General features: G+C 41.1%; 1 protein-coding gene across 18 annotated transcripts in view; it reads left to right on the top strand.

Moving 5' to 3' along the window:
- The window catches only part of tmod (tropomodulin), a 301,351-nt gene that overhangs the window by 28,688 nt on the left and 246,701 nt on the right, over positions 1-25,962 (top strand). For 3 of the 18 annotated variants that reach the window (XR_011713469.1, XM_071667842.1, XM_071667852.1), the window contains exon 1: positions 14,500-14,622. The exons of 9 other annotated variants lie outside the window; for them this stretch is intronic. Coding sequence is in view for 3 of the 9 variants with exons in the window: in XM_071667847.1 (XP_071523948.1) it covers positions 5,524-5,556 (33 nt within the window). In the remaining 6 variants the exon portion in view is untranslated. Of the gene's footprint in view, positions 1-5,357; positions 5,557-14,499; positions 14,623-25,962 lie in introns of those variants that run through there. 6 more of the 18 variants (XR_011713468.1, XM_071667849.1, XM_071667847.1 and 3 more) reach the window with 5 other exon arrangements.

The raw sequence follows: 25,962 nt of genomic DNA on the forward strand, positions 1-25,962 counted from the left end.
ATATATATATATATATATATATATATATATATATATATATATATATATATATATCTTTCATACTATTCGCCATTTCCCGCATTAGCGAGGTAGCGTTAAGAACAGAGGACTGGGCCTTTGAGGGAATATCCTCACCTGGCCCCCTTCTCTGTTCCTTCTTTTGGGAAAAAAAAAAAATGAGAGGGGAGGATTTCCAGCCTCCCGCTCCCTTCCCTTTTAGTCGCCTTCTACGACACGCAGGGAATACGCGGGAAGTATTCTTTCTCCCCTATCTTCAGGGATAATATATATATATATATATATATATATATATATATATATATATATATATATATATGTTCCTTCCTTCCTTCTTTTGAAAAAAAAAAAAAAAAACGAGAGGGGAGGATTTCCAGCCCCCCGCTCCCTTCCCTTTTAGTCGCCTTCTACGACACGCAGGGAATACGTGGGAAGTATTCTTTCTCCCCTATCCCCAGGGAAGGAACAGAGGAGAGGTCCAGGTGAGGATATTCCCTCAAAGGCCCAGTCCTCTGTTCTTAACGCTACCTCGCTATCGCGGGAAATAGCGAATAGTATGAAAAAAAAAAAGAATATATATATATATATATATATATATATATATATATATATATATATATATATATATATATATATATATATAAAATGATCACAACGAAATCAAATCATCAGTTTTTCTATTTCTTTCATGTATTAGTATTTACTTCGTTAACAGTAAGTTGATGTGCGTCTCCTTAATGATCACAGTATGATGCCATGTCTGACATTGATAAAACTTTATTACTTTATTGACAACTGTTAGCCTTTGTTAGGTTCCATTTGCCTTGTTAAGGGAACCCTCAATCAGCTAAACCCCCCCCCCCCCCCCCGTACAAGTAAGTTTTTATCCGTCCCTGTTGTGACTCATACAGTTTAAATCCGTCTCTGTTCTGACTCATAAAGTTGAAATCCGTCCTTCTCAACTCACTGTTTAAATCCGTCCCTGTCCTGACTCATAAAGTTTAAATGTCCCTTACCTGACATCTCTCGTTACTTGAAGTTTTAGAAATAAACCGTGAAGGCTTACATGACAATACTGTATTTCCCGTTAACATTCATTTGAATCTTTTATGGACATGAGTTTATTACTTTGGGTCAGCATATTGTCAACGGGTGTAAGATTCACGGCCTTTCAGCTCTGCCAACAGAAAAGTGTTCGAAATCACTAATGTAGCTTATCTTTAACACATCTTTTTATTAGATCCCTATGAATCCCAATGAAAAATGTTTATGTACTACATGGTTATCCTGTGATAAGCAAGGAAAACACAAAATAACTATTGTTTTAACCTTTGTCTGCTGTACTTTCATTTTATAGGATTTTATTAAAACCAACAGTATTACTGGGGATAGGAGAGAAAGAATACATCCCACGTATTCCCTGTGTGTCGTAGAAGGCGACTAAGAGGGGAGGGAGCGGGGGGCTGGAAATCACCCACTCTTTTTTTTTTTTAATTTTCCAAAAGAAGGAACAAAGGGGGCCAGGTGAGGATATTCCCTCTAAGGCCCAAATCTCTGTTCTTAACGCTACCTCACTAACGCGGGAAATGGCGAATAGTATGAAAGAAAGAATATATATATATATATATATATATATATATATATATATATATATATATATATATATATATATATATATATATATATATATATATATATATATATATATATTGTTATATATATAAAATACCTCGCAAACGCGGGAGACAGCAACAAAGCAAAAAAAAAAAAAATAAAATAAAATACTTGATTGCCGTTTCCCATGTGTGTGTGTGTGTGTGTGTTGCCGGACTCCTCCAGTTTGTAGTTACACCGCGTTTGACAGGTTACCTTCAGCGAGGTTTATCACTGTCAGTTGTCAAAAGGTAGTTCAGTCTCGCTCTAGACGTGTCCATCACTTCCCTGCTGCTGATTGTAGTGCTCTCTCGGAGTGAGCGCATAATTCAATTAAAGTCTGTTTATCGTAACGAGCAAGAAACAGAAAAATTAATGTTCCGTTCAGTACCTTCATGATTAGAACAGGGTTAACAGGAGTCTTCTTATTTTCATTCTCCATTTTCCTCAAAGCCACTAGATAAGCTCTGATTCGCGATGATGTAGTTTGTTTTATTCATCTTAGGTATAAGACGGAGGACATAGATGAAATACACATAATATTATTGATCAATAAATAGAAAAGACGCGGAGAAAATACGTATATGATTAAATCAACAGAAATGCTAGATTTTGGCACCTAAACAAATTTCACTTTTTTGAAAAACAGTCTTCATCTTATGTCTTATATGTACTATATGGGAAATGTGTACACTCTTACATTATCTTTTTTTAAGATGAAATAAAGCAAAAAAAATTATTTTATTCAAGCTAAGTTTACCATGAAATAGTTGCTCAGATAACGTAAGAGACATGATAGAAAATGAAAAGCAGTGGAGTGGATGACTTAGCTTTTTGACCCATTTTTATTTATATTCTTTATCTTATTCATTTGTTTACCTATTAATGATTATTTACTTTCATGTATCTGGGGATTTGACTGAAATGACATGCTCTGTCATGGGCATCTCGGGCTGAAGGGAGAGAATGATGAGTTTCACACCTTTATTTAAAGAAACAAAGTAGTCTATTGGGTGTAGCAAGGTATTCCTTTCAAGGAAAATTAGGAAGTGAAGTAAGAAATAGATGATTAGTTTCTCTATTGTTGACACGTGTATCCTCAGTGGAATTTTAATTTGTAATTTGCCAGTTAATCCCAATTACTTAATGAGTCAGATGTTACTTAAGAGAACCTTGAGTTATGTGCAAGAGACGTTCTCACTGAAGATGGAATTACTGAAGTATATCTGAAGCTGGGTCACTGAGGGGACAACCAGGCCACGGTTATTTTTGACGGCCGTAAAGTTGTAAACATAATTCCCCATACTGCATCTAAACAACTCATATGATCATATTCATTTGTTAGAAATTAGATTTGCTGCATTTTTCAAGCACATTGCCAGTGTGGAGTAAGAAGAGATCGAAACCCATGTGTATTTGAGTCAAAGGAATCTCTCAATCATATGTTTTTTGACCTCGTGTGAGAGGGTCTCGAAAAAAAAGTGTCGAGAGAGAGATACGCTGCCTCATAGGCCTCCCTGAGTGTTGAGAGTGGTTGTAATTTTTTTGATGTTGAATCCAATGTTTATTGTAAATAGCGTGACCAAACATCTTGAGGGGCACCCCATCTCCCCCCAGACATCATGTACTTCAGGGACATGAAATGAATCATTCCTTCGGAGAGAAGAAAAATAGAAGCTTTTTATTCCTGTGCTTATATACTCTTTTGAAGCACACTCATACGGGCTTCCGTGTATGTGGTGGTTAGCGTCTTTGACCACTACTCACCCAGGTTCAAATCCCGGGCGCGACAGTCGGCCTACCGACAACCCCAGCAGTTCATCATACCCTGGAGGCTGGTCGATAAATGGGTACTTGACCTAACCTGATGTGTGTAGTGTGTGTGTGTGTGTGTGTGTGTGTGTGTGTGTGTGTGTGTGTAAATGGTGTTCCTTGAATATGGTGATGTTAAGATAATCATCCATGTATCACTAGTCCTTGGTAGTCTGACAAGGGCAGGTTATGTATGGCTCAACATACACCACAGCCCCTCCCCTCCCATTCCCCAAGATATCCATCACTTTCATTATAGATCACAAGTAGAAAGAAAAAGCTACGTTATCTGATGTAAAGTGCAGGGCAGAATGACTTCGAATACTGAACAGTCGTGTGAACATCGTGACACAGATGTGTGGGCATAAGTGTGGGTACAGGTGGCGTCGGCGGGGGGCAGGGTGTGGATCAGCTCCCTGACCCACATATCTGGGTCCGAAGTCTTACCGTAACTCACGTATATGTTGGATGAAGTCTCTCCTCCCTCTAGTCTTCCTCCATCTTCCTAGATTCATCTTCAGTAAACTTGCATTCATAGATCAAGATATAGATGTAGAAAGATATTTCCACTCATGATCTTGCTTTTCCTTTATCAAGCTTCGTTATCGAATTCTAAGTGATGACGAATTGAAATAAGTTTGCCAGGCGAGAAATATCATTACGAATTTTAAAAAGGATTTGAATTTCATGCGTTTTGGTATTCCCGCTCAAGATTCCTCAGGGAATATTGGAGGTCCACATTCTACATTGCCTTAGACCTTGGAAACCCCCCATGGCCTTCCCTCGGGCTACCCCGAGTCTGAATGTTAATAATGCTGTTTTGACAGATGAGTTGGCGGTGTCAGGCACTGAGCAGAGGCCGAAACTAGAACTGAACTTTCGTGCAGGGTTCCAATCTTTGCCTTGCCATCCCAGCACTATAGTGGAGTGGTACTGAGGTATACAGTTTACGGATGATGATATCTTCGGTTAGGTTAACGTAGTTGGGTTAGGTTAGAGTGGATGAAAATGGTTAAGTTACGTTATTCCAAATTTCCAAGGTAGTTTAAGGGTGTTGTAGGAAGCGACAGTATTCCTCTGAGAAAATACATTCCGCGCGATAATGGTCCATATAACAAGTATTACCTACTACTGTTTTCTTTCACGAAACTAAGATGAATGAAATACACTGATACTCATAAACACCAAGGATCACGCAACTCTTTGAATATCAAAAGCAAAGGTTGAATATAATCATGAAATGTCTTAACTCTCGCTTTTATGTTCTATTAGTCTACAAAAATATTTTAGATTCAGAGGTCCAGACAAAGACACGATTGTTTTTGTCTTATGTGATGTTTTCAGGTTATTGTTTATGATGTTTACTATAGTCCCTAGTGTAACAAAAAAGAAAACGGGCACCTATGGAGGGCACGCCAGTCAAGACAGTGCCAAACCATTGAGGTTAAGACTTTTATATTTTTCTGTTCTACGTACCCTTTCTATATTATTTATGGGAAAAAATTAATAAATTCATATATCGTACTGTATCAGCAGAATTGAAGGTCCGATGAAATTTAAGAGGACGACCAAGATACATACGTCATAAAAGACACCAGGCCAAGGCCCGGAATTATCAGGCCACTACGGTTGGTTGTCCGGGTAAAATTTAGAGAATAATACCGTTATGTATGGCTGTGAGAAGCCAATTTAGGATGTGCCACGTGGGTGAATTAATACATTACACATTGGAAACTTTCAATTATAATGAAAGCGTAAATTCTTTGTGAATATCCAAGTGATCACGACCCACAAAACTTATGGACATTGAATACTGACAGAGGTATGACCAGTACCACTGACTAAAAATACATAATTACGGTCCACTGTGAGCCGTCCAGTTTGAAGCGTGATTTGGTGAGGGAGGGACGCAACCTCTTTTCCCCTGACCACCATCCTTGTGAAGTGAAAAGAGGAAATAGAAAAGTACATAGTGGTCTCTTGGTTATTCAAGCCAGTCATTTAAGTGTGCATCACTGTTTCCCCTCACAATCTATCAGGATGGCAAACAGGGTGACAAATGTCGGCTTCGATGTAAGTTTAACGCCAGCTCTAACTGTATGTCTTTTAGCTTGAAATGCTAGCGAGATTCTATATATATATATATATATATATATATATGGGGTTAACTCAGGCGTTTCTTAACACTTCTGCCCATATTGTCTTTACGTTCTGCTGGGCAACATGATGCTAGGATAGAACCTGTAAGGTTAGCCATACTGTAGATGAACCACAAACTAAGAGGTTCTACAATAGTAATATCCTGGCCAAGCTGACACATGAAGAAATAGGCAGCGACCGGTGTAAATGAAGTCTCTAGTTCTCACATGAAACACACACATAGAGGAGGGTAAATAGTCACTTGATCACATTCAGATTTTCAAACCAAGTTAATGACGTAGGAATGGGATAGTCAGAGGACATAACATGTCCTGAGCAAGAAACTTCTAGGAAAAGACTTAAAGAAGTACTTGTGTCGTATAAGAGTGGTTGATGAATGGAATGAAATTCCTGATGAAACGAAAGGTGCCGACAGCAGACCATCTTTTTAAAAAGTTGAATGAATGGAGAGTGTGCAAGAGGCCTCACATGGGTCGAAAACCCTGCCCTTACCGAACGAATGGGTAATTACAAATGACTAAATGCACATTGGAAATGATCATCAGAAAGGATATGTGTGACTTGCAAAGAAGAAACTACCAGACTAGGAGACAACATGGACTAAGGAAAAGGAGGTCATGCATTGCGGATCCCCTGAACTTCACTGACAGGATGAGCTTCACCTTAAATCAGAGGGGGTGGCTGGGTACACAGTGTACGTGTTCCCCAACTATCAGAAGGCTGTAACATTGTACCACATCGGAGGTTAAAGAGAAGCTAGATCTGCGGGCAAGAATAAGGGATGAATTCCTTCACTGAATAGATTACATAAGTGAAAGGGAGCAAATAAAGGACGGAGGATAGAGGATCATCCATCAGTGATGCACGGCAGGTTTTGGGATCCCTGCTCCTCCTGTTGTGTGAAAATGATGCGATTGATGGACGACTTTTACCTGAACATGTCTGCCCATGATGCCAAGGTCATGTCAGATATAAAGAACTGTGCTGATTGCATCAGCTTGGATCTGGACAGTTTCCAAAGATGGTCTGATTAATGGTTCATGAAAATTAATCCGAGTAAATGCAAAGTAATGGAGTTATAGGATAGGGAAGGGGGCTATGATCCTATGTGCAGTAAGGAGTGTATGGAAGGATAGGCTAGAGTTTGTAAAGGCAAAGACGGGTATGCATGTATGTATGATGGTCCTGATGATGTACGGATGTGGGTCTTAGTCCTCGAACGGAAGAGAACCGAAGAAGAAGGACGTGCTGGAAATGAAACCCCCGAGGACCATTTTGTGGTGTGAATCGCATCGTTGGGTAAGACACGACGGTGTAAGAGCGAGATGCGATCGCGAGCATAGTCTGACTGAGAGAGAGGGAAGACCAGGGTGTCCTGAAATGGTCCGAGGAAATGGAGAGGATGAGAAGAGAAAGACTGAGTTGATCTACATGTATGAAGTGGAAAGTTTAGGGGTAGGGTGGGACCAAGGGTATGAAAGGATGGAGTTATCGTGGTCTGAGCATTCAGGAGGGTGCGAGGCATACACGGGACAGAATGAATTAGATTATTATGATTATGTGGGTAAGGGTTGGGTGGGATGGGGGTAGCGGGGATGACCACGTTTAAGAGCTGAACCAGGGCATATTAAGCGGTCAAGGAAACCGCAGAATAGTGCGTGTGGGGCTTGGCTGTAGATAAAGTGATCTAGTTTCGGTGCATTAGACATGACAGCTGGAGGATGGATGTGAGGAATAGATCCGTTGTTTGCTGTTCTTGGCGATACCTCACTAAGTCGAGAAACGGCATACAAGTATGAAATAAGACGGTGTATATATATATATATATATATATATATATATATATATATATATTTTTTTTTTTTTTTTTTTTTTTTTATACTTTGTCGCTGTCTCCCGCGTTTGCGAGGTAGCGCAAGGAAACAGACGAAAGAAATGGCCCAACCCCCCCCATACACATGTACATACACACGTCCACACACGCAAATATACATACCTACACAGCTTTCCATGGTTTACCCCAGACGCTTCACATGCCTTGATTCAATCCACTGACAGCACGTCAACCCCTGTATACCACATCGCTCCAATTCACTCTATTCCTTGCCCTCCTTTCACCCTCCTGCATGTTCAGGCCCCGATCACACAAAATCCTTTTCACTCCATCTTTCCACCTCCAATTTGGTCTCCCTCTTCTCCTCGTTCCCTCCACCTCCGACACATATATCCTCTTGGTCAATCTTTCCTCACTCATTCTCTCCATGTGCCCAAACCATTTCAAAACACCCTCTTCTGCTCTCTCAACCACGCTCTTTTTATTTCCACACATCTCTCTTACCCTTACGTTACTTACTCGATCAAACCACCCCACACCACACATTGTCCTCAAACATCTCATTTCCAGCACATCCATCCTCCTGCGCACAACTCTATCCATAGCCCACGCCTCGCAACCATACAACATTGTTGGAACTACTATTCCTTCAAACATACCCATTTTTGCTTTCCGGGATAATGTTCTCGACTTCCACACATTTTTCAAGGCTCCCAAAATTTTCGCCCCCTCCCCCACCCTATGATCCACTTCCGCTTCCATGGTTCCATCCGCTGACAGATCCACTCCCAGATATCTAAAACACTTCACTTCCTCCAGCCTCTCACCATTCAAACTCACCTCCCAATTGACTTGACCCTCAACCCTACTGTACCTAATAACCTTGCTCTTATTGACATTTACTCTTAACTTTCTTCTTCCACACACTTTACCAAACTCCGTCACCAGCTTCTGCAGTTTCTCACATGAATCAGCCACCAGCGCTGTATCATCAGCGAACAACAACTGACTCACTTCCCAAGCTCTCTCATCCCCAACAGACTTCATACTTGCCCCTCTTTCCAAAACTCTTGCATTTACCTCCCTAACAACCCCATCCATAAACAAATTAAACAACCATGGAGACATCACACACCCCTGCCGCAAACCTACATTCACTGAGAACCAATCACTTTCCTCTCTTCCCACACGTACACATGCCTTACATCCTCGATAAAAACTTTTCACTGCTTCTAACAACTTGCCTCCCACACCATATATTCTTAATACCTTCCACAGAGCATCTCTATCAACTCTATCATATGCCTTCTCCAGATCCATAAATGCTACATACAAATCCATTTGCTTTTCTAAGTATTTCTCACATACATTCTTCAAAGCAAACACCTGATCCACACATCCTCTACCACTTCTGAAACCACACTGCTCTTCCCCAATCTGATGCTCTGTACATGCCTTCACCCTCTCAATCAATACCCTCCCATATAATTTACCAGGAATACTCAACAAACTTATACCTCTGTAATTTGAGCACTCACTCTTATCCCCTTTGCCTTTGTACAATGGCACTATGCAAGCATTCCGCCAATCCTCAGGCACCTCACCATGAGTCATACATACATTAAATAACCTTACCAACCAGTCAACAATACAGTCACCCCCTTTTTTAATAAATTCCACTGCAATACCATCCAAACCTGCTGCCTTGCCGGCTTTCATCTTCCGCAAAGCTTTTACTACCTCTTCTCTGTTTACCAAATCATTTTCCCTAACCCTCTCACTTTGCACACCACCTCGACCCAAACACCCTATATCTGCCACTCTGTCATCAGACACATTCAACAAACCTTCAAAATACTCATTCCATCTCCTTCTCACATCACCACTACTTGTTATCACCTCCCCATTTACGCCCTTTACTGAAGTTCCCATTTGCTCCCTTGTCTTACGCACCCTATTTACCTCCTTCCAGAACATCTTTTTATTCTCCCTAAAATTTACTGATAGTCTCTCACCCCAACTCTCATTTGCCCTTTTTTTCACCTCTTGCACCTTTCTCTTGACCTCCTGTCTCTTTCTTTTATACTTCTCCCACTCAATTGCAATATATATATATATATATATATATATATATATATTGTGTTACGGGGAGTCTTACAATCATGTTGAGTCGTCTCATACCTTTCAATATGTACCATCAGTTAGCTAACCATTTACAGACCAGCCCTAAGAAAGGATAAGCACATGGGGTGGATGTGGGTCCAGAATTCGAATCCATGCAGACCCGACCTTGGGTGGACCCGTGCTGACTGATGGTCAGTAACGCTAACCACTACACCATGGAGCCCCGCACTATAGACCTACCAGTTGTCAGTCAGTAGAGCCGTTACCGTCACGCTATATCCACGACCGAATGAACTTTAACGCCGTTTTCAGGTGTGGAGATAATTCGAAGTCCATATACGTACACTCTCACAGTGTATGTGGCATATCGTTGTGTGTGTGTGTGTGTGTGTGTGTGTGTGTGTGTGTGTGCTTAGAACCACTATTTTGTTTGATATGTTGACGGGAATGCTATTTCAGTACATGTCCATAAGAATTGACAGCGTTTCGCCCAGCAGCTATCATAATATCGTTTGTGATGAGTCAAGATTGGCTGTATTAGTAAGACGAGAGCTTTTAATTATTAATAGATTAGAACAAGTTAAGAGGAAATACGAAGAAGGAATGTTAGTATAGCACACTGCAGTTTTTCAGGGTTTTCTCCTATCGCCTATTCTCATCAGCTTCAAACTCTATTAGTCATACGCTCATGATTCCTTTCTGAACGTTATCTCTCACTTTCCCTCTCCTCCTCATTCTCATACTCACTCTGTCTCGCACTGAACATCTCTCTCAGATCGGACCGGTGGAATGATCTTTGAATGGAGAAGCATGTAACCTAGTCAAATTTGTTAGTGCCAAGACGCAGTTTCTCCCCTATATACCTTTCTGTGTCACTTATTTCTCTCTTTAGTTTACAATTATCACTCTCCCCGGGAAACTTTACATATTCAGAATTATAAAGTCTGCTTACAAGAAGCCGGGGGATGTTGTATGGATGCTGTAACTATTGTCCTTGTAAGCAGCTGTATCATATCCACAAGAGTCTCATTCGCACTGGTATGGAGTATTGGTCATACTTTTAAGGTTGTTCTTCCTCCACCTCTCTGTTATCGAAAGTGGAATCGAAAGCTATCGGTCTCGTTAATCCTCCAGAATACACCCTTCTCCAACTATCCTCTTTTGTCCGCCGTCGCAGTATATGTTCGCAGGCAATCTGCATATGTTCCTACCACCAAGATTTGGACTCCATGCATTCGTCTGGCTGCTGCTTCCCATAGTTTCTGTATGGAGACCGGCCACACGAGGCTTGACCGTAACGATACATCCTGTCTCGGAAAGCGAAGCTTTGGGAAGCTCTTCTTTCATTTTTCCCTCTCTTTAAGATTCACGTCCCCAAACATCTGCTTCATTTCATTCTTTTTCTCATTCTCACCTAAGATAATCTTGAGTGAGGCATGTTTTGCCCATGTCATGCCGGCACACTATATATATATATATATATATATATATATATATATATATATATAAAGTACTGGCCGGGTTAACGAAATTAACGTATGGAAGAGGCGGTCAAAGACACTGAGCGTTCGCTCTTGGCTGGTGTTTTCCATCTTACTCGTCCGTACTGTCAAGAATACGAATATTTTGTGGAGTGCGAAGATGCAAGGTGTGTATGGCGAAGTTCTCTCATCTACTATCAAATGTTGTACTGCCAGGTTTACCCCGTGTGTCTATTTCAAATGAAAACAGAGGTTCGAATCCTCTTTGAAGAAATAAACAACGTCCCGTAGCAAGCGTCAGAGTAATTGGATCTTTATAAACGCAGAACACCCCAGGCTCTTCCTAGCTGAAAGTATTCATCCAACTGAAGGTTTTCTACCCTACTCGTGATATGAAGATACTATGAAGGCAGAAATAGGTCAGGTTGCATACATATTTTCAGACTTAGGTCTTCCTCATCTAACTGTCACGTAGGGTAGCATTTGTATACATTTGTGTTACGAAGAGAGAAGTTTACACTCGTGTTACCGTGTCTCTTAACCTTGTATATACGTACCATGTCCTTACTTGTACGTATATACATATACATACATGCACACCTTAACCTCTACCAGTTACCCTTTAATCGATCATCCCCGGGGGCAGGATGAGCAGCTGGGTTGGTTGTGAGCCGCTTGCCGCGACAAAATTCGAACTGGCTTAAATCATAGTGAGCAACGTTAACAACATAAACCACGGACGTCTGTTTATGGTTACTTTTTGCTTATTCTTCTGTTTGTTTCTTTAATTTTCTATTTTTTCTCCTTTCTTCGATCCTCTCTTTCGTAATTACCTATTTGTACTGCACAGGTGAGGAGCTATACACTCGTGGGCACCATATCTTGAGCATTCTCTATTTGTCATACTACTTAAATCCATGTATGCTTTCTGCAATAACTATGTCATCCGTGTGTGTGTGTGTGTGTGTGTGTGTGTGTGTGTGTGTGTGTAAATGGATAAAAAATAGATAATTGAATTTAAGCAGCCATTGGGCTCTCAATATACAACAGAGATATTACAGAACTGGGAGGTCATAATTGCAACTGGTTGATTCATCACAGAAGAGCTTAAGATCAAGTTCGGGGCTGGATGCCTCTACACTTTGGATAAACACACGAGTGAGGTATATCTGCACAGCACAGGACGTTTTATAGAGCAAACTCTACGGCTAGTAGAACATTGAATGATGAAAAGTTGCACATTGGTTGAATTGCACTAATATTGCAATTGACATAAATTATATATCTAATGGGGATTAAATGAAGTTTCATGTTGGTTGAGTGACAGTGATAGTTGCCATACATAAACTAAGAGAAAAGAAAGGTGTTTGCTTGTTTAGCTGGGCACTTGTTTATTGTCGTACGAGCACTAGTTAGTACAAGGCGATTATTGTAGGGTGGGATGGGAGGAAGTTTCGGTGACCATGGTGTCAGCGTCATGTTCACACTGAGAGAATGCCGTTCAAACCCTCTAAATACTCTAAATGGTTCCCACTAAGTCGCTGGTTCTTGTCTGAGTATATCAGTGTCATGATGTTTTACACTAGGCGACCGCAGCTGCGACGCTAAATGCACGCGCCGCTCGATAAACTCACCGAGTCAGTGATTCACTAGTACACTAGGAAAGTAATATGATATATATTTCTCACAATCAAACTCCCTGGATGTATGTCTGTGTGGAGCAGCGTTCGAAACATGGGAAGGGAGGAGGGATAAGACTTTGACACACCCGTGGCATGACGCTCATGTAACCCATTATAGGTTTATAATTAAAGGTTTATTCATTACCAAGAAAGTAACGCCAGTTGATAGTCTGCTGTAAGAGTAATGAATATTAAGGACAGTGTAAAGAAAAAAAATCAAAACGTTCAAGGTATCTGAGACTGATCTCGGATGTTTCAGTCATTAATATTCCTTTTCGAATTTCAGTAGGGAATTTGTAAAAGTGTTGATATCATCTAGTACAATTCGATATGAGCTCCGTTATCAGCTCTGTTGATTCCACAAACCACTAGAAACATTATATTATCAGCCTACGTTGACACAAAGACTGATTGACTGATGTGTACCCGGCACGCGCAAGTTGTCACTGGTAGTGTCATCTGGTTGCGGCACATGACACTAAAACTTGGAGAGATTTCGCGCCGAATTTTGAAAAGGAAATCATTGTAAACTCATTTGATTGTGTTTAATGGCAAACTCCAGAGCTTTCTCGGGCACCTTGTACTTCCACAGTGTATTCATATACATATAGACAAATATGTATTTAAAGGAAAAGAATGCAGAACGCATAATGACATGATCATGAGAATGATGAAATATCAAATTTCGTATTCCTATGACACATTGTGATAGTAAAGTGCATTATACTTTCGCATTATTACAGTTGTGATAAATGGCGCATGGAATTATATAGATGACGGGAGAACAGCAAGTTGCAAACACCAAAATCCTGTAGTATCATGTTAGACATTGTTGTTGCCTGGGAAGCCTTTATCAATATGTCCTTCACTTATTTGATTTTAGTTAACACAGTATAATGTCCTTACAGTTGATTTCAGTTGAATATTTGTAACATGTATAAAAGATTGACGGACTACATATGAATATTTTCTTTTATATACTGGACCCGTCCTGGGTCCCTTGGAGAGCACATTTCCTTATAGATTTCGGAGGGTCAGAACTCCCATTTCCCCCAACTCTCCTGATTTCGAATCCTACTTTAGAGGTAAACTATTAAAACTTTTTAATGTGTATTGTGCATTTATAATTCATGAGTGTTTGCTGTGTGCACGCTTATCCTGTTCACGTTTCAGACATTTTCTACCCATATTTTCTGCAAAGTAGGTTCTTTACAATTTGAGTTTTACATTTCTAAAATCTAAAAGAATGGGTCAAACCCTGTGAACTTTTGGTGTGTAGAACAATCTTATCGTGCAAGGTAGCCGCAACAAGCGGTGCACTTAAATTCTTAAATAGAAAAGAAGTGGATTTTTAGGATTTGCGCTGATATTCAGATTTCAACATGATTCACTAATCAACATGATACGATTGATTTTTAGATCTATCTTTACTGTGTACATTATTCTACCAAAACGAAAACCATACGATATCAGTTCCTAGAAACCTAAGTAGACAAGAAAAGCGTCTGTAGTTGCTATGGCAACAGTAAGCAATAGCCAATCAGCAAATGCGCTTCCATCCGGGAGTTGGAAATGACGACAGAAGGTATTACATTTTTTGAATACATAGCGATTTATAATTACAAAAGAGGAAATAAATGTTTTTAAAACAATTAATGCTACTAAGAGTATGATGAATTTTAGAGTATGTTTTTTATACGAGAAAAGGTAATGCTCGTTATCTATCCTTGTTTGTATTAGTGTACTGCCTACATGGGTGAGCCTGGCTGGCTAGCAGACGAAAGATTAGTTTGTGTTGGTGTTCCGTATCGGAAGTGTGTGTCCCTGTTTTCTAGCTGGATTCTGTCACTGATTTAGCGTGAGTAGTAAATGTTATTGTTGAGAATTATTAGAATAAATTATGTCATTTTTGTGTTATATTGAAGTAGGTGGGGGATTGGAAAGGTTGTTTATGTCTGTCATGACCTAAAAGCTTAAGTTTTAGAGCAGCAAGTTAGGCGGTGGGCAGCCACGGTCGCTTGGGTGGGTTGGGCCCTCCTCATGTTTAGCTGGTTTAGGGTCAAAAACCACTTTTGAGGTTGATTGTCAGTGTTCAAAGGTTCCTTTTTTTGAGTAAAACTGTACTGTGTGCTAATATGTAACAGAAACGTGAAAAAAGATATTGTTTGCTTATCTAGGTGAGCCAGGTCAAACATTAGGTATTTGGTAAAAATTGGATATTATGATTATTCAGTATATGGACATCTCAGAATTAACATAACGATATCATTGGTTTTGTTTTGCATGGTTACTTCATTTGTGGATAATACAAAGCTAGGGAACATTATTGGGATATTTTTTATCTAATGGTAATTGATAAGGTGATAGTGGAGAGTTGTGATCAGGGTTTGAAGGATGTTATTATATATTTTCTCCTTTAATGATGAGGACTGATAGCAGAGTGCATAAGGACGAGTAACAACGCGATGCTTTTTAAGGTTGCTCAGGGCAAAATGTAAGGTTAGGTAGATAAGGTAGATTGAGGTAAGATATGATGTATGCAGGCGTGGCACAAGTGCCATGGCGTTAGTGCAAGAGCAGGTGTGGCAGGAACGGCATCCTCAAACACCAAGATACAAGAGAATTTTTTTTTTGATAGTTGACAAAACACAATAGTCTGTAGAAGATAGAGCCAACTTATGAAATTTTCCTGATTTTGTGTTAAGATCTTCATTCTGATAATGTGATGCCAGACTTATTTTGATAAAATTCAAAAGAAGCCAAATGTTGAATCCAGCATCATGCTCAATTAGTGGAGTTCAGTAGAACAAAATGATTGCTGCTTTGGGCGTACCTCTGGTGAATTTTAGTACCACACAGTCATTGTAACTCCAGATTATTGCTACCAGTTTATCCAGGATGATGCATTGATGTACATTCAGCATAGACACAGTGAAATTATCAAAATACACAGAAAAGTCAAAAATGTTGCCATAATTGATATTTCAGGTAACAGACTGTGTACACTGTACCATTATGGGTGTATTTCCCGGACCTTCATTTCACTTGTATTTCTTTGTATTCTTGGGTTGAAGCTGTTTAGAGACCTAGCATGAATCCCTTAGGAGAGATGCATCATTACCAGGTCTCATGGAGTTTTTGTAGGAAGGATGCTAATCAGGATTCCAAGGTTGAGCATTAAGGATGAAGAGGCATTCCAAAATTCTATAGATGTTCTGTGGGTGAGCAGGAGAGAGGAGGCATTGCTAAGGTTCCAAAATCTGAAAGGAGGTGAGCAGTTGAATGGTCGGGTTACTATAACTGCTGCAGGAAGAGGGTGATTGCAAGGTTTCCTAGGGTCCTTGCTAGTGGAGGAAGGAGTCAGAATCACCTAGGGGGCTGTCCATAGGCTCCTGTTGGGGAAGATGAATCTGGAGTCACATGGCCAAGACATGATTGTGTTGCTGTGGCTGCCAGGATCAAGATGGCGCTAGGGGAATTAAGGGAAGAACGATTAAGGTTATTTATCATTCACATCAGGCTGTGAGAGCATTTTATCATTGTCATGTAGGCTGAGTTGGTCTTGGGAATCCAGATTCCTAACTAACCCTAAGACATGATGGTGAGATTTTCAGTGATGCTGAAAGGAGGCAGTGTACCATGCCATAGGGGAAAATTTTGGTTTAAATGATGTAAATCTAAGTGGAGCACTTCTAGAAGTTAGAACCTATGTAAACCTCACCTGAACTTCTTGCAGGAGACATTCTAGGAGTCGAGCCTCTTAACAACAGAAATTTACGTTATTTTTCTGTGTTGTATTTTAATTATATCTAGATCATTGTCATATGCTGCATCTTGCTACTTAATGAAGAATATTTGCTGGAACAACTCCAAAGTATTTGAGTGTGCCATGAGTCTTCTGTCTATCTATATATATTCCTGACATCCGTTCCCGCTGGCAACTCCCATCAAGGGGATGGGTGAGGCAAAAGAGTCTCCACTTATCCCTATCCATGTATGCCTCCCTTGCATACATTCTTCATCCACCATTTTGTTTCCTCCAGTATTCTTCCACTACCTCCCTATGTCACAGGTGGTCATCCTCTAAAACCAACCCCTTTAATTGTACTATCATACACTCTACTTGTAAACTCCCCATCTTAGTCTTTCCAGATGCCCAAACCACTTCATGATCCATTCCTTGCCATACCACATGTCTCATACACCCCCTCATTTTTTCTTCATTCCATCTGTTCATACCACGTGCTCCTCTCAAATAGCTCATTTCCATAGCTTGGATTCTTGACCTCTGTGACTCATTCCTTGCTCATATTCCGGCTGCATAGGTCAGGGTTGGGAGGACTATGCTGTCCCTCAGACCTTTCTTCACTTCCATATTTAAGCTTCTACCCTTCCTTACTCTGTAAAGGTACCCAGTGACTCTTCTACCCTGTACTACTCTCTCCCTTGTCTTTACTCCCATATCACCAAACTTATCCAAGACAGCTCCAAAATGTTTAAAGTCTCTCACCTCTTCCAGTCTTTCTCCCCCATATCCAAAACACAGTTTAGTACTCTTTCTTCTTTCACTCTCTTGAGTTTTGCAAAATCTATTCTTTCACTGTGCTTCCTTGCAAGCATCATTACTTTACTTCTCCTTCCATTTACCTTCAGTATCCTATGCATTATTAAAGATTCTTACAGCCTTCTGCAATTCCTCTTCAGTCTCAGCAAGCAACACAGTGTCATCTGCAAACAGGCTCGCCACTAGCCACCATACCTCACTGCCATACTCCATCTCTGCACCCCATTTCCCTAGGTTTGCGTTCTTTCTTCTCATCCCTTTTATATATATAAAAGGGATGATACAGCGCTGGTGGCTGATTCGGGTGAGAAACTGCAGAAGCTGGTGACTGAGTTTGGTAAAGTGTGTGAAAGAAAGCTGAGAGTAAATGTGAAAAATAGCAAGGCTATTAGTTACAGTAGGGTTGAGGGACAAGTCAATTGGGAGGTAAGTTTGAATGGAGAAATACTGGAGGAACTGAAATGTTTTAGATATCTGGGAGTGGATTTGGCAGCGGATGGAACCATGGAAGCGGAAGTGAATCATAGGGTGGGGGAGGGGGCAAAAATTCTGGGAGTGTTGAAGAATTAATTAAACAACCATGGAGACATCACACACCCCTGCCGCTAACCAACATTCACTGAAAACCAATCACTTTCCTCTCTTCTTACATGTACACATGCCTTACATCCTCGATAAAAACTTTTCACTGCTTCTAACAACTTGCCTCCCACACCATATATTCTTAGTACCTTCCACAGAGCACCTCTATCATCTCTATCACATTCCCTCTCCAGATCCATAAATGCTACATACAAATCCATTTGCTTTTCTAAGTATTTCTCACATACATTCTTCAAAGCAAACACCTGATCCACACATCCTCTACCACTTCTGAAACCACACTGCTCTCCCCCAATCTGATGCTCTGTACATGCCTTCACCCTCTCAATCAATAACCTCCCATATGATTTCCCAGGAATACTCAACAAACTTACACCTCTGTAATTTGAGCACTCACTTTTATCCCCTTTGCCTTTGTACAATGGCACTATGCATGCATTCCGCCAATCCTCAGGCACCTCACCATGAGTCATACATACATTAAATAACCTTAACAACCAGTCAACAATACAGTCACCCCCTTTTTTAATAAATTCCATCGCAGTACCATCCAAACCTGCTGCCTTGCCGGCTTTCATCTTCCGCAAAGCTTTTACTACCTCTTCTCAGTTTACCAAATCATTCTCCCTAACCCTCACTTTGCACACCACCTCGACCAAAACACCCTATATCTGCCACTCTGTCATCAAACATATTTAACAAACCTTCAAAATACTCACTCCATCTCCTTCTCACATCACCACTACTTGTTATCACCTCCCCATTAGTCCCCTTCAATGAAGTTCCCATGTGTTCCCTTGTCTTACGCACTTTATTTCCCTCCTTGCAAAACATCGTTTTATTCTCCCTAAAATTTTTTGATACTCTCTCACTTCAACTCTCATTTACCCTCTTTTTCGCCTCTTGCACCTTTCTCTTGAGCTCCTGCCTCTTTCTTTTATACATCTCCCAGTCATCTGCAAAAATCGTCCAAATGCCTCTCTCTTCTCTTTCACTAACAATCTTACTTCTTCATCCCACCACTCACTACCCTTTCTAATCTGCCCACCTCCCACACTTCTCATGCCACAAGCATTCCTTGCGCAAGCCATCACTGCTTCCCTAAATACATCCTATTTCTCCCCTACTCCCCTTACGTCCTTAGTTCTCACCTTTTTCCATTCTGTACTCAGTCTCTCCTGGTACTTCCTCACACAAGTCTCCTTCCCAAGCTCACTTACTCTCATCACTCTCTTCACCCCAACATTCTCTCTTCTTTTCTGAAAACCTCTACAAATCTTTACCTTCGCCTCCACAAGATAATGATCAGACATCCCTCCAGTTGCACCTCTCAGCACATTAACATCCAAAAGTCTTTTTGTCGCGCGCCTATCAATTAACACTTATCCAGTAACGCCCTCTGGCCATCTCTCCTACTTACATACGTATACTTATGTATATCTCTCTTTTTATACCAGGTATTCCCAATCACCAGTCCTTTTTCAGCACATAAATCTACAAGCTCTTCACTATTTCCATTTACAACACTGAACATCCCATGTACACCAATTATTCCCTCAACTGCCACATTATTCACCTTTGCATTCAAATCACCCATCACTATAACCCGGTCTTGTGCATCAAAACTACTAACACACTCTCTCAGCTGCTCCCAAAACACTTGCCTCTCATGATCTTTCTTGTCATGCCCATGTGCATATGCACCAATAATCATCCATCTTTCTCCATCCACTTTCAGTTTTACCCATATCAATCTAGTTTACTTTCTTGAACTCTATCACATACTCCCACCACTCCTGTTTCAGGAGTAGTGCTATTCCTTCCCTTGCTCTTGTCCTCTCACTAACCTCTGACTTTACTCCCAAGACATTCCCAAACCACTCTTCCCCTTTACCCTTGAGCTTTGTTTCACTCACAGCTAAAACATCCAAGTTCCTTTCCTCAAACATACTACCTACCTGTCCTTTTTTCTCATCTTGGTTACATCCACACACTTTCAGACACCCCAATCTGAGCCATATTTATTATTGTTCTTCGTTGCTGTCTCCCGAGTTTGCGAGGTAGTGCAACGAAACAGACGAAAGAATGGCCCAACCCACCTACATAGACATGTATATACATACACATCCACACACGCACGTATACATACCTATACATTTCAATGTATACACATATATACATACACAGACATATACATATATACACCTGTACATAATTCATACTTGCTGCCTTTATTCATTCCCGTCACCACCCCGCTGTCATGTATAATGCACTGAAACCACAGTTCCCTTTACACATCCAGGTCCCACAAAACTTTTCGTGGTTTACTTCAGTCACTTCACATACCCTGGTTTAATCCATTGACAGCACATCGATCCCAGTATACCACATAGTTCCAATTCACTCTATTCCTTGCACGCCTTTCACCATCATGCATATTTAGGCCCTGATTGCTCAAAATCTTTTTCACTCCATCCTTCCACTTCTAATTTGGTCTCCCACTTCTCCTCGTTCCCTCCATCTCTGACACATATATCCTCTTTGTCAATCTTTCCTCACTCATTTTCTCCTTGTGACCAAACCATTTCAACACACCCTCTTCTGCTCTCTCAGCTACACTCTTTTTATTACCACACATCTCTCTTACCATTTCATTACTTACTCGATCAAACCACCTCACACCACATATTGTCCTCAAACATCTCATTTTGAACACATCCACCCTCTACACAACCCTATCTATAGCCCACGCCTTACAACCTTATAACATTGTTGGGACCACAATTCCTTCAAACATACCCATTTTTGCTTTCCAAGATAATGTTCTTGCCTTGCACATTTATTCCAGCGCTCCCAGAACTTTCGCCCCCTCCCCCACCCTGAGACTCACTTCCGTGTCCATTCCAAAACTCTTGCATTTACCTCCATAACAACCCCATCCATAAACAAATTAAACAACCATGGAGACATCACACACCCCTGCCGCAAACCTACATTCACTGAGAACCATATATATATATGGAAAGAGGGGCAAGTATGAAGTCTGTTGGGGATGAGAGAGCTTGGGAAGTGAGTCAGTTGTTGTTCGCTGATGATACAGCGCTGGTGGCTGATTCATGTGAGAAACTGCAGAAGCTGTTGACTGAGTTTGGTAAAGTGTTTGAAAGAAGAAAGTTAAGAGTAAATGTGAATAAGAGCAAGGTTATTAGGTACAGTAGGATTGAGGGTCAAGTCAATTGGGAGGTGAGTTTGAATGGAGAAAAACTGGAGGAAGTGAAGTGTTTTAGATATCTGGGAGTGGATCTGGCAGCGGATGGAACCATGGAAGCGGAAGTGGATCATAGGGTGGGGGAGGGGCGAAAATTCTGGGAGCCTTGAAGAATGTGTGGAAGTCGAGAACATTATCTCAGAAAGCAAAAATGGGTATGTTTGAAGGAATAGTGGTTCCAACAATGTTGTATGGTTGCGAGGCGTGGGCTATGGATAGAGTTGTGCGCAGGAGGATGGATGTGCTGGAAATGAGATGTTTGAGGACAATGTGTGGTGTGAGGTGGTTTGATCGAGTAAGTAACGTAAGGGTAAGAGAGATGTGTGGAAATAAAAAGAGCGTGGTTGAGAGAGCAGAAGAGGGTGTTTTGAAATGGTTTGGGCACATGAGAGAATGAGTGAGGAAAGATTGACCAAGAGGATATATGTGTCGGAGGTGGAGGGAACGAGGAGAAGAGGGAGACCAAATTGGAGGTGGAAAGATGGAGTGAAAAAGATTTTGTGTGATCGGGGCCTGAACATTCAGGAGGGTGTAAGGAGGGCAAGGAATAGAGTGAATTGGAGCGATGTGGTATACCGGGGTTGACGTGCTGTCAGTGGATTGAATCAAGGCATGTGAAGCGTCTGGGGTAAACCATGGAAAGCTGTGTAGGTATGTATGTATATTTGCGTGTGTGGACGTATGTATATACATGTGTATGGGGGTGGGTTGGGCCATTTCTTTCGTCTGTTTCCTTGCGCTACCTCGCAAACGCGGGAGACAGCAAAAAAAAATATATATATATATATATATATATATATATATATATATATATATATATATATATATATATATATATATATATATATATATATATTTTCAAACTATTCGCCATTTTCCGCATTAGCGAGGTAGCATTAAGAACAGAGGACTGGGCCTTTGGGGGAATATCCTCACCTGGCCCCCTTCTCTGTTCCTTCTTTTGGAAAACTGAAAAAAAAAACGAGAGGGGAGGATTTCTAGCCCCCCGCTCCCTCCCCTATTACTCGCCTTCTACGACACGCAGGGAATACATATACATATATATATATATATATATATATATATATATATATATATATATATATATATATATATTTTTTTTTTTTTTTTTTCATACTATTCGCCATTTCCCGCGTTAGCGAGGTAGCGTTAAGAACAGAGGACTGGGCCTTTGAGGGAATAACCTCACCTGGCCCCCTTCTCTGTTCCTTCTTTTGGAAAATTGAAAAAAAAATGAGAGAGGAGGATTTCCAGCCCCCCACTCCCTTCCCTTTTAGTCACCATCTACAACACGCAGGGAATACGTGGGAAGTATTCTTTCTCCCCTATCCCAGGGATATATATATATATGTGTGTATATATATATATATATATATATATATATATATATATATATATATATATATATATATATATATATTTTTTTATTATACTTTGTCGCTGTCTCCCGCGTTTGCGAGGTAGCGCAAGGAAACAGACGAAAGAAATGGCCCAACCCCCCCCATACACATGTATATACATACGTCCACACACGCAAATATACATACCTACACAGCTTTCCATGGTTTACCCCAGACGCTTCACATGCCCTGCTTCAATCCACTGACAGCACGTCAACCCCGGTATACCACATCGCTCCAATTCACTCTATTCCTTGCCCTCCTTTCACCCTCCTGCATGTTCAGGCCCCGATCACACAAAATCTTTTTCACTCCATCTTTCCACCTCCAATTTGGTCTCCCTCTTCTCCTTGTTCCCTCCACCTCTGACACATATATCCTCTTGGTCAATCTTTCCTCACTCATTCTCTCCATGTGCCCAAACCACTTCAAAACACCCTCTTCTGCTCTCTCAACCACGCTCTTTTTATTTCCACACATCTCTCTTACCCTTACGTTACTCACTCGATCAAACCACCTCACACCACACATTGTCCTCAAACATCTCATTTCCAGCACATCCATCCTCCTGCGCACAACTCTATCCATAGCCCACGCCTCGCAACCATACAACATTGTTGGAACCACTATTCCTTCAAACATACCCATTTTTGCTTTCCGAGATAATGTTCTCGACTTCCACACATTCTTCAAGGCCCCCAGGATTTTCGCCCCCTCCCCCACCCTATGATCCACTTCCGCTTCCATGGTTCCATCCGCTGCCAGATCCACTCCCAGATATCTAAAACACTTCACTTCCTCCAGTTTTTCTCCATTCAAACTCACCTCCCAATTGACTTGACCCTCAACCCTACTGTACCTAATAACCTTGCTCTTATTCACATTTACTCTTAACTTTCTTCTTCCACACACTTTTCCAAACTCAGTCACCAGCTTCTGCAGTTTCTCACATGAATCAGCCACCAGCGCTGTATCATCAGCGAACAACAACTGACTCACTTCCCAAGCTCTCTCATCCCCAACAGACTTCATACTTTCCCCTCTTTCCATATATATATATATATGTATATATATATATATATATATATATTTTTTTTTGCTTTGTCGCTGTCTCCCGAGTTTGCGAGGTAGCGCAAGGAAACAGATGAAAGAAATGGCCCAACCCACCCCCATACACATGTATATACATACACGTCCACACACGCAATACATATATACCCACACACATACATATGTACCCATACATATATACCCACACACATACATATACACCCATGCACACAATTCACACTGTCTGCCTTTATTCATTCCCATCGCCACCTCGCCACACATGGAATACCATCCCCCTCCCCCCTCATGTGTGCGAGGTAGCGCTAGGAAAAGACAATAAAGGCCCATTCGTTCACACTCAGTCTCTAGCTGTCATGCAATAATGCCCGAAACCACAGCTCCCTTTCCACAACCAGGCCCCACAGAACTTTCCATGGTTTACCCCAGACGCTTCACATGCCCTGACTCAATCCACTGACAGCACGTCAACCCCGGTGTACCACATCGATCCAATTCACTCTATTCCTTGCCCGCCTTTCACCCTCCTGCATGTTCAGGCCCCGATCACTCAAAATCTTTTTCACTCCATCTTTCCACCTCCAATTTGGTCTCCCACTTCTCCTCGTTCCCTCCACCTCCGACACATATATCCTCTTAGTCAGTCTTTCCTCACTCATTCTCTTCATGTGCCCAAACCATTTCAAAACACCCTCTTCTGCTCTCTCAACCACGCTCTTTTTATTTCCAAACATCTCTCTTACCCTTACATTACTTACTAGATCAAACCACCTCACACCACGCATTGTCCTCAAACATCTCATTTCCAGCACATCCACCCTCCTGCGCACAACTCTATCCATAGCCCACGCCTCGCAACCATACAACATTGTTGGAACCACTGTTCCTTCAAACATACCCATTTTTGCTTTCCGAGATAATGTTCTCGACTTCCAAACATTCTTCAAGGCTCCCAGGATTTTCGCCCCCTCCCCCACCCTATGATTCACTTCCGCTTCCATGGTTCCATCTGCTGCCAGATCCACTCCCAGATATCTAAAACACTTTACTTCCTCCAGTTTTTCTCCATTCAAACTTACCTCCCAATTGACTTGACCCTCAACCCTACTGTACCTAATAACCTTGCTCTTATTCACATTTACTCTTAACTTTCTTCTTTCACACACTTTACCAAACTCAGTCACCAGCTTCTGCAGTTTCTCACATGAATCAGCCACCAGCGCTGTATCATCAGCGAACGACAACTGACTCACTTCCCAAGCTCTCTCATCCACAACAGACTTCATGCTTGCGACTCTTTCCAAAACTCTTGCATTCACCTCCCTAACAACCCCATCCATAAACAAATTAAACAACCATGGAGACATCACACACCCCTGCCGCAAACCTACATTCACTGAGAACCAATCACTTTCCTCTCTTCCTACACGTACACATGCCTTACATCCTCGATAAAAGCTTTTCACTGCTTCTAACAACTTGCCTCCCACACCATATATTCTTAGTACCTTCCACAGAGCATCTCTATCAACTCTATCATATGCCTTCTCCAGATCCATAAATGCTACATACACATCCATTTGCTTTTCTAAGTATTTCTCACATACATTCTTCAAAGCAAACACCTGATCCACACATCCTCTACCACTTCTGAAACCACACTGCTCTTCCCCAGTCTGATGCTCTGTACATGCCTTCACCCTCTCAATCAATACCCTCCCATATAATTTCCCAGGAATACTCAACAAACTTATACCTCTGTAATTTGAGCACTCACTCTTATCCCCTTTGCCTTTGTACAATGGCACTATGCACGCATTCCGCCAATCCTCAGGCACCTCACCATGAGTCATACATACATTAAATAACCTTACCAACCAGTCAACAATACAGTCACCCCCTTTTTTAATAGATTCCACTGCAATACCATCCAAACCTGCTGCCTTGCCGGCTTTCATCTTCCGCAAAGCTTTTACTACCTCTTCTTTATTTACCAAATCATTTTCCCTAACCCTCTCACTTTGCACACCACCTCGACCAAAACACCCTATATCTGCCACTCTATCATCAAACACATTCAACAAACCTTCAAAATACTCACTCCATCTTCTCACATCACCACTACTTGTTATCACCTCCCCATTAGCGCCCTTCACTTAAGTTCCCATTTGCTCCCTTGTCTTACGCACTTTATTTACCTCCTTCCAGAACATCTTTTTATTCTCCCTAAAATTTAGTGATACTCTCTCACCCCACCTCTCATTTGCCCTCTTT

This window comes from Panulirus ornatus, chromosome 12 (genome assembly GCF_036320965.1).
Source record: "Panulirus ornatus isolate Po-2019 chromosome 12, ASM3632096v1, whole genome shotgun sequence".
In the NCBI taxonomy this organism is placed as follows: Eukaryota; Metazoa; Arthropoda; class Malacostraca; order Decapoda; family Palinuridae; genus Panulirus; species Panulirus ornatus.